The 10,513-nt window shown below is 43.2% G+C and overlaps 1 protein-coding gene across 1 annotated transcript; it reads left to right on the top strand.

Annotated features, from left to right (window-relative positions):
• Window positions 1-5,140: 5,140 nt before the first annotated feature.
• On the top strand, window positions 5,141-7,637 carry LOC306920133 (sodium-dependent lysophosphatidylcholine symporter 1-B-like; the record flags this gene model as incomplete). Its single annotated transcript, XM_079496763.1, has 2 exons — window positions 5,141-6,679; window positions 7,542-7,637. 2 exons carry the CDS (start codon window positions 5,141-5,143, stop codon window positions 7,635-7,637), a joined length of 1,635 nt encoding a protein of 544 aa, XP_079352889.1.
• Between the last annotated feature and the right edge of the window lie 2,876 nt (window positions 7,638-10,513).

The following is a 10,513-nucleotide window of genomic DNA, read 5'->3' as shown; positions in this document are numbered from 1 at the left end:
GCGAATCCTAGTTCCGTTGGCAGCGCAATGGGAAGAAGGAAATAGCGGGATTTGACAGACTCCACTCCAGTATTGTGCCCTTGACATGTAGTAACGGATGGGTATTATTATGATTTGTTGTATTTTCACATCAAAGGAAATTATTGTAAATGAAAATAAGCAGACATGAAACTGCTGTTTACTGTTTTTGTTTTTGGAAACCAAAAGCTGTTGAGAATGGAGCAGAACATACTGTAGTATATTTTTTGGGGGACCTTGACTGCATTATAGTAGGGCTACAATATTTTGGATTGCGGATTGCAGTGACCCCACATTGTTTGTTCGGGAACAATATTTGTAGTTACAATGAGGGCTACATGAGCCGAAGGGAGAGAAACACTTCGCCTCTCTCCAGTCCGTGCATATGGTGCTGGTACGGATCGCATCGCTGACTGACATAAACACACCGTTACAATTCAGAGGCACTTCAATAAGAAAACTCAACTAATAACGCTTGTGTGTGTTAATGTGCCCGGTGCTGACGTTAGTATATAATGTTTAGATTGTTTTCCTGGCTGAATAACAACGGATCGCATCGCTGACTGACATAAACACTCCAATTCAGAGGCACCCCGCACGCACACACACACAGAATCCATGCGACTCGGTGCGTCGCAGTTGTCATGTTTCCATGAATAAAACGGGTCGCGCAATTGTCGTGTTTACATTAATGAAACTGGTGGTGCAATTGTCGTGTTTGCATGAATTAAACGGTGTATTTATGTAATGGCGCCGCTGTCCATCCAAGTCCGAATCAGTGTGTGTGTGTCTGTGTGGGACTGTGTGTGTTGTGGAAGACGGGGAACAATGTTGCCAGGGTCGTGAATTGTAAGCGAGTTGTAGTGTGTGTAAGTAGCGTGGTGAAAGGCTTTGTTTCTGGGTCTGTTTGCTTTTTTCTGGGCCTGTTTTCATAGACCTGGCAACAGTGGCCCGTGTGTGTGTGTGTGTGTGTGTGTAGTGTTGTGTTCGTGTTGTTCTTCTAATGTGTGTGTGTGTAGCGTGTAACTTCCGGTGTTGCAGAAACATAAAAGCTCTCGTGGGTCACGTGGTTGGCTTTGAGCGAATGGGAGAGGGGATGTAGTGTTGCCAGGTCCGCGTATTGTAAGCGAGTGGTAGTGTGTGTAAGTAGCGTGTTGAATGGCATTGTTTCTGTGCTTGTTTTCATAGACGTGGCAACAAATTAGGCGGGGGTGTCGGTGCTTGTGGCGTGTTTGTGTTTATTATTGATATTGATATTGTTTGTGAGTCTGGACGGGAGCCGGCTGTAGTGGCAGTGTGATGACAATTTTTACGCGTGTGGTGTTGAATGTGGGCGTGCTGCGCGACATGAGGAGATAGCCGTGGATCGACGCGGAGGGTAAGTCTGTGACGTGTTAGTGTGTTTAGTGGGTTATTGCAGTGTGTGTTGCAGTGTGTCAGACACTCTTGGAGTGACGTAGTAGCTGGTGCCTTTTTTTCCTGGGTTGGGAACAGCGTTTTGGGCACACCTTTTCAATTGTATAATAGATAGGCCTATAAGAAACCCCCCCCCCCCCCCCCCCCTCTTTTTACATACCAAGCAGTCGGACATCATCGCTGGTAACGGTGATACTGACAGGAGCGCAGATCTCCTCGTCCTCTCCCTTCTCCCCTCTCAAAGAACGGATACTGAAACACCACCTCAAACACACAATCTCACCTCCATTCCTACTGCCAACACTTTTAAACCACCTGGAACGCATCTGTGTTATAGCTTTTAATCACTTTAACCAATATTTTTAACTTTAGCTATTGAATATATGAGCTTGTAGATCTACAATTTTTTGAAAAATCATGGAAATTTGTGCAAATCTATGGACATCCCTGCAGTCAGACTCATCACTGTACAGTATAGGCCTATGGTTTTTGTCTTTTGTATGCACATGGGCATATTTCGGAACGGCGGTTCTGGCCAACCGGACCCCCTGTATGTCTGCCTTTAAGGGCCATTCACACTATAAAAATCACACCTGTGTGATGTGAAATGAGGGGCGCTCTGGTCATCGTACATCAATTTATGTTAGCGGACATTTGACATTGCTACATAAGGTAGCCTACATAAGGTGGTCCCTTATTGGCCAAGCGCTCCCACCAACATGTGATTGGTTATCCGATTTGCTCGTTTACATATCACGTAAGTTTTCCCTTCAATGTCAATGGCGTTTGATGTTTTGATGTTTAATTAAGTCATAAGTCATATTTAGCGGAATTATCATCTCTTATCATCATGCATCATCATGCATCATCTCATACTGGCCAATCAGAATGCCTGTTGCCTGTGATTGGTTGGATGATTTGCTCGTTTACATTTGACGTAAATTTTCCCTTCAATGTCTGGCGTTTAATGTTTTGATGTTTCAATTACGTCATATTTAACGGAATTCTGACGTCAATTCTCCGTTCATTGTCAATGGCAAATATTGAGACGGGCGGGACAAGATTTAGTGGACATTTGACCTGAATTCCCCTTTCATTGTCAATGGCAAATCTTGTGTGAAGTGGGGGGCACCTTTTAAACAAACATTACAGGCAGAAAGTCCATAGACTTGGCTGCCAGATGTTGGAGGGGATAGTGCCCCTCAAAAATGTAATGTCTACTGCTCTTACTGCATTTACTTACTCAGTAAGTACGGTAAGTAAGTCTTACTGACCTGCACTTAATGTATCACTTTTTACTGACATGTTTGCAATCTGGTGAGATGCGAAAATACCTTTTGCTGTACTGTACTGTACTGTACTGTACTGTACTGTACTGTACTGTACTGTACTGTACTGTACTGTACTGTACTGTACTGTACATTGACAATACATTGACAATAAATTGAATTTCATCTCATTTCATCTCATCTCATCTCATCTCATCTCATCTCATCTCATCTCATCAAATATATAGTTTTAAAAATCAAGGATAAAAATAATAAAAAATCACACCAGTGTGAAGTGAGCGGCGCCTTTTATCATGATGAACATGTATGATGACATACATCACTTTTCGGGCCCACAGTCACAGTGGCCTAAAACGTTTATACGGAATAAAAACCACTGGAGCACACATAAACAGACACACTGGTGAACGATAGTTACAGTATAGTTATTGTTGTGATCTAAAAGGGCGACCATATAAGACCTCTAGAAGTCTCCATCTAACCTTGGGGTGGTGGGTGAGGATCTGCTGAGCCACAGGCGCGGAGAACATATGCCAACACAGCGCAGTATTACACATACATTCTAAAGTTTATTACAAACATACAGAAATATATATATATATATATATATATATATATATATATATATATATATATATATATATACACACACACAAGTAGGACAGTGGATCTATGACGTCCCTATAGTAGATTTATAATTATGGAAACCATGATAAGGACAGAATGAGCAGGAAAACAGTCAGTCCCTCTGATGCAGTAGTAGACAATCATCATGTCATGGTTATCAATATGCTTATGCAGATAAATGTGTTGTCACTGAGTCAGGCAGCTGAGGCCATGAATTATAACAGTTATTTTTAATAGAAGTGCTCAGTGTGAATGGCACACTGACACCGCACTCCCGGGTCCTCTGTGATATGCACATACCGGTATGTTTGAGGGCGATCGGTCAAACGTTCTCGAGATATGTGAAGGACAGATACACACACACGCATGCAGGCAAGCACACTGAGCTTTCGTGATTTAGCCTATATCTTACAATACATTTCAGTGGGCTCTGGCCTGTAACCTAATTATTGCAGAAGTTCAATGTTGAGTTTGGTAAAGAGACAGTACATTCAACCATTTGCATATAGCCTACTGTGGTTGAACCCCACTTAAAACCCAGTTGACTGGATTCCCAAGCGAAGGGCTAGGCCTGCTACTAGGCCTGCTCTTGTTTTTGTTTGACACTAAATATGCACACCGGACATCGCCGATCTGCAAACAACCCCAGAAGAGTGATGGTAGTGTTGAAGTGGATAAGTCAGTTCAAGTCATTGAAACTGTAGAATAGAGCAGTGGTTCTCAACGTTTTAACCTAGGCCATGAGCCCCACAAAACTATTTAACTAGGGACCCCCCACCCTGACAAGCACTTACAGCACTTATACATTTAGTTTGACTCTGTACCACAGAGACATCTATCTATAATAAATGTACAGTATCTGTGTGTGTGTGTGTGTGTGTGTGTGTGTGTGTGTGTGTGTGTGTGTGTGTGTGTGTGTGTGTGTGTGTGTGTGTGTGTGTGTGTGTGTGTGCGTGCGTGCGTGCGTGCGTGCGTGCGTGCGTGCGTGCGTGCGTGCGTGCGTGCGTGCGTGCGCGTGTGTGCGTACAGTAACTCGAGAACCGTTCACCCCACCGACTTCAAATTTGGCACAGGCATTCCATACCACCACAGGGTGGAGTGCATTGCCCGGTGCAGAGTGCAGGCTCTGCCAGTGGACCTCACCTGTAGATTCCATGATGTCACATTGAGATTAGGCAACACCCTTCATATTTGGGCATGCCTGATGCTCCATATATAGGAATAAAGGGACACAGGGAGAGAGATACAGAAATCGCCATATATGGGCATAAAAGGGACACAGACAGATCATTGGAACCTGTACAACGGGCATTGCATAGCCAGGTGGGGCATCGATCTCCAACTTCCATCGTCACAGACTCGGTGCTCTACAGCCGGGCACCGGTCTAGTATTCTGAAAATATGTAATCAAATTACCGCACATTTGTTGACCCACAGGTTGAGAACCACCACTGACAGTGACTAAAGCTTTTTGTTTGCCTGACCCTATAATGACATGTCCGATAAAGGTACCAGAGTTAATACAGATGACAGTTTGTTAATGTCATACTCATCGCTGGACCCGTAACATAGGCAACGGTTTGTTTAGTGTGTGACGGCAGATCAGCACTTGCTCAACCTATATAAGCCATAACACATAAGGTGTACGGTTGTGAATTCCTTACACGTTGAGCAAGGCCAATAGAGACAAGCACAGTCTGAGAAGTCCTTAGACGTTGAGCAAGGCCTATAGAGTCTGAACTGTATCATCATAACAACTAAGTATACAGGCTCTGGCTCTGGCATGAAATATGAGTTCATCGACTAAACAGGAAGATCAGAGTAGCTCGGATCACATCGCTCGGCCCAATAAGCCGAGGAACAGACTGTCGCTGTGCAGTAAACTGTGCTATGCCATTGGTGGAGCGCCTTACCAGATCACAGGAGTTCCGCTGGGTCTCTTCCTGCAGGTCTTCCTACTGGATATAGCCGAGCTGAACGCCTCATACGCGTCTATCATCCTGTTTGCGGGCCGAGTGTGGGATGCGATAACGGATCCGACCGTGGGATACCTGGTCGCCCGCAGCCCGTGGACGCGGTACGGACAACTGCTGCCCTGGATTGTGGCGTCCACGCCATTGGCTGTGATTTCCTATTTCCTCATATGGTACGTTCCCCCTTCTTTTGTGGGTGGTACCACAGGGCTCTTCCTGTGGTACCTGTCGTTCTGCTGCATCTTCCAGACACTACAGACTTGCTTCCACGTGCCCTACACTTCCCTCACCATGTTCATTACCTCAGATCAGACCGAGAGGGACTCGTGCACTGCCTACAGGATGTCCGTGGAGATCCTTTCCGTTGTGATAGCCACAGCCATCCAGGGGCAGATAGTGAGACACGCAGCGTGCATTCCGATTCCATCCAGTGATGCCAATTCTACCTCCATGCACACGGTCAACGCTACCCTCCACCTCGACCCACTACCCACCACCTCACATTCCCTGGATGAAACAAAACATGGCTACTTGATTGCCGCTGCTGTTATCTGCACCATCTACATTATCTGTGTTATTGTGCTGTTCTTTGGGGTGAGTGAGAAAAAAGAATCCTGTCATCCCCACACAAAGTCTTTCACACAGGCAATAAGGATGGTGGTTGGACATGGACCCTATGCCAAACTGATGTGTGGCTTAGTCACGACATCAATGGCTTACTTTTTCCTGGAGGGGAACTTTGCCTCATTCGCCATCTATGCACTGGGCTTCAGAGAGGACTTCCAGAACATGTTACTGCTCGGCATGATTTCCGCTTGCTTGACCATCCCCTTCTGGCATTGGTTCCTGACGCGGTATGGGAAGAAGACGGCTGTTTACGTTGGAATCCCTTTTGGAATGCCCTTCATGGTTCTATTGGTTCTGGTGGAGAACAACCTGATCCTCACCTACTGCCTCATATTTGCTGCGGGAGTGAGCTTGGCCGTAGTCTTGCTGTTGCCGTGGTCGATGCTTCCCGATGTGGTTGATGATTTCAAGGTTGCCAACCCAGAGTCCACCGGCCACGAGGCCATATTCTACTCCTTCTACGTCTTCTTCATCAAATTTGCCAATGGTATTTCTCTGGGCATTTCCACACTGGCCTTAGATTTTGCAGGCTATGTTCCTCGAGGCTGTGAACAACCATATAAGGTTAAGATGACTTTAAAAATTCTAATCTCTGTTGTGCCCATCGTCCTCATTTTGTTTGGCTTATATATATTCTACTCTTATCCAATAGATGAGAAAAGGAGGCAAAGAAACCGCAAAGTGCTCCTGGAACTGCAGGAAAGCCAAGCAAAGTCTGAAATGAGTCAGGCAAAATCCGAAATGAGCTCTACAGACACCACCATTGTCTAGAGCTGACATCCATACTGACATTATAATATTGATCATAGTGCTGCAAGAACATCTGCAGTTTCAGCAAAAATATGTCATCCTCGCCCAAATATGGAGTCCCGTGTGTGTCTGTGTGTCCGCAGCTAATCTGGCAGACTGCGGGGCCGATAGCAGCGCAAGCACCAACTCTTACACATGCACGGCCAATGAAGTGAATGTCAGAATATATCACGTATGACTGTATATGTGCCATGGAAAGATGCATTCCACTGAGCACACCTTTATTGCTAAACTTTGCTATGTCCCTGAACTCCCATGCTGCCATTATAATGATTTGTGTCATCATTTACTTTGTTTTATTGTTTCTTTTTTCTGTTGACAGCCTCCGTGCAGTACCCATTAGACAGTATACCTATTAGTTAGTACCCATTAGACAGGGCCATTAAGATAATACAATACAGATTTGCTTTCTTTTTTACGGAATGGCTCTGCGGGAGGCGGACTAGTTGTATTTGTATGTTGATGTTAACTTAGCACCTCCACTAATGTGTATACAGGAACAGTATACATGCAGTACCAAAACAGTTAACATTTTTTGTTTGTTTTTCTCCTCAGAACTTTGTCACACTCTAGCTCTGCCATACTTTCACCTATATGTAATGTATGTATCATAATAGCTCTGCCATACTTTCACCTATATTAAATGTATACTGTCAGGAATGAGTAGGCCTACCCAAAAGTCGGAACCAATGGCGGCCATGATCCCACCTGTGGTGGGGCTTACCCATGGAAATGACCAAATGAGACCCCACAGATGGGTCTTGGGCTGGCGTCATCTCAGGGTAAACAGGTTCAGGAGAACCAGGGTCAAGACCGTCTGGAGACCCACGTGCCCCGTGGGTCTCCACGTATCAGCGGCCTGGGAGCCAGCAAGTAGGTGCAGGTGGTCAGAATCCTGCAGTCTGGCTGGTAGCGAAGCAGGCTGAAGGCGTAAAGACGGCATGCAAGCAGACAGGGCAGCCCTATCATCTCTCTTATCATCGTACATCATCATCATGACGTAAAATAGACACTATCAGGCCCTCATTTATCAACTCTGCGTACACCGGCATTTATCATTTCCGCAAAACCTTGAACTTGAACGTGCGCCAGGACAAAAATCACGTCAGGTCGGGAGCTGTCGTAGGCTTTGTCCTCACTGTTTTTCTGTCGTAGAAAAAGCAGAGCAGCATTGACTGACCAGCTGACAGGCTGTCACAGGCATCTAAACATATACGTATTCACTCCTAAAATGTTAATATAAAACTGTATGTATATAGGCCTACATGTAAATTAAAAAAAAAAAGAAAAAAGAAAGAGATTTCCAACTAGCAATTTAAATTGCGCAATTAAAAACAATATAACACGTTTACAATGTAGCCTACTAGTTTATGCTTAATCAAACAGTGCTTTACTCCGCCTTATATGCGAGCGCACTTGTGAGATGATTTGGGAGCGCATGAGTGTGACATCAGATGCCTATACAGTATATAATCCCTGTGATATTATAAAAAAATATATTTAGGCATAAATGGACTGCACGCCTTTAGTGACAATGACAAGCTTAGCTTGCCTATTTGCAATTGTAGGCTATAGGCGTAAGGGTATGGAGTACGAAGAGTATCAAAAGTGTCACAGTAAATATTACAGATTTGTAACTCACAAGTTCAGATTTGCAACTCACGTGAGTGAACTCACAGGTTCACATTTGTGTTTTGTATTCACAAGTTCAGATTTGTGTTTTGTATCTGTATTTCGCATCTGTGTTTTGTATCCGTGTTTCGCATATGTGTTTTGTATTGTGTTTGTTTTGTATTTGTGTTTTGTATCTGTAATTTGCATCTGTGTTTTGTATCCGTGTTTTGCATCTGTGTTTTGTATTTGTGTTTTGTATTTGTGTTTTGTATCTGTAATTTGCATCTGTGTTTTGTATCTGTAATTTGCATCTGTGTTTTGTATCTGTGTTTCGCATCTGTGTTTGAAACACAAATACAAAACACAGATGTGAAACACGGATACAAAACACAGATGCAAATGACAGATACAAAACACAAATACAAAACAGATGCAAAACACGGATACAAAACACAAAACACAAATCTGAACTTTTAGATACAAAACACAAATGTGAACCTGTGAGTTCACTCACGTGAGTTGCAAATCTGAACTTGTGAGTTACAAATCTGTGAGGCCTACATGTAAAAAAAGAAAGAAAAAAGAAAGAGATTTCCAACTAGCAATTTAAATTGCGCAATTAAAAACAATATAACACGTTTACAATGTAGCCTACTAGTTTATGCTTAATCAAACAGTGCTTTACTCCGCCTTATATGCGAGCGCACTTGTGAGATGATGCTGCTCTACTTTTGAGACTCTTCTGACGTTGGGCGTTAACGGACGTCATCATTGGCTGAGGGAATCTGTCAATCATTCTGATTGACAGATTCCTCGGCCAATCAGATCGGTCCGCCTTCAGTCAATCGTATAGCTTTTGCAATTGACTGTTGGCACCTACTACTACTTAGTCTGCCATCAATGAGTAGGCTATAGCTTATTATCCAAATATAGCTCTGCTATTTAACACTTATATTTAAATAAGTGATATACTTTTTAAATATCAGTCACGTACCCTACCTTTAACCACTTGAACCATATACAAATGCCATTGTAGATCGGCTATGCATTCTGAACAGGGCTATGACACACAAAGAACACTAGAGGGAGCCACATGTCAAAAAATGCCCGCTACAAGGCCCTTTTGTGGAGTTTTAACTCCATATATTTAGACTTTCTAAACCGCTGGTTCCCAAAGTGGGGTCCGGGGACCGCCAGGGGTCCTTGAAGGAGTTGCAGGGGGTCCCCAGCTAGATGATGGTTAGGAACCAGATGGACACTTATGGGTCTGTAACTCAGGGAGTGTACAAATGGAACAGAATGGAAATTGAATGTACAAATGTGTACTTATACAAATTGTACATTTAGAGTTAAATTAACCAACCAATTCAGCCCTATATACATTCCGGCCATTTGAAAATAGCCGATCTACAAGCTCACAATGTGTCAATCGCAACGCATTGTGAGCTTGTAGATCTGCTATTTTCAAAAGATTTGGGAAATGGGACATTCTGACTACTGAGTACTATTACTTTTACATTTTGAATTCCGGACTTCTACTTGTACGTTTATTACTATATTGCGGTATTGCTACTTTTACTTAAGTAACATTTGAGTACGTTTTCCACCACTTACACTTTGCCACTTCTACATCTCCAGCATTCTGCCGTGCTTGTCTGTTATTTTATTGACAACAGAACAAACCATTATGTCATAAAGAAATGTCATACAATACTATACTATACTATACTATACTATACTATACTATACTATACTATACTATACTATACTATACTATACTATACTATACTATGCTATACTGTTCTTCAAAGCACACCTTACCATACAATATGTCATCAAAAATATACTACATTAAAATACTATGTTGTAAAAAAAAAAAAGAAGAAGAAGCCATCATACAGTACTATTCTGTTTTCCCACTACCTTTATAACGCAAACCCCATGTGACAGGTAGGCCATCGATCTATGCTACCAGCCTACTAGTCTTTCGGTTGAGTTCAGTTAAGTGAATTCAACACCTGGTGGAGCTGTCTGCTTAGATGAATAAGAGTGCGGTGAGTAATGGGGGTCTGTAGGTGGTGTTATAATATCCTAGTATAGAGCACTGTTATTTCTAAAACAGTGGTCTTTACTAGGGAT

The sequence above is a fragment of the Electrona antarctica genome (assembly GCF_951216825.1).
Source record: "Electrona antarctica genome assembly, chromosome: 1".
Lineage (NCBI taxonomy): Eukaryota > Metazoa > Chordata > Actinopteri > Myctophiformes > Myctophidae > Electrona > Electrona antarctica.
The sequence above is the reverse complement of the archived record's forward strand: the minus strand, read 5'-3'. Positions and strand labels throughout refer to the sequence as shown.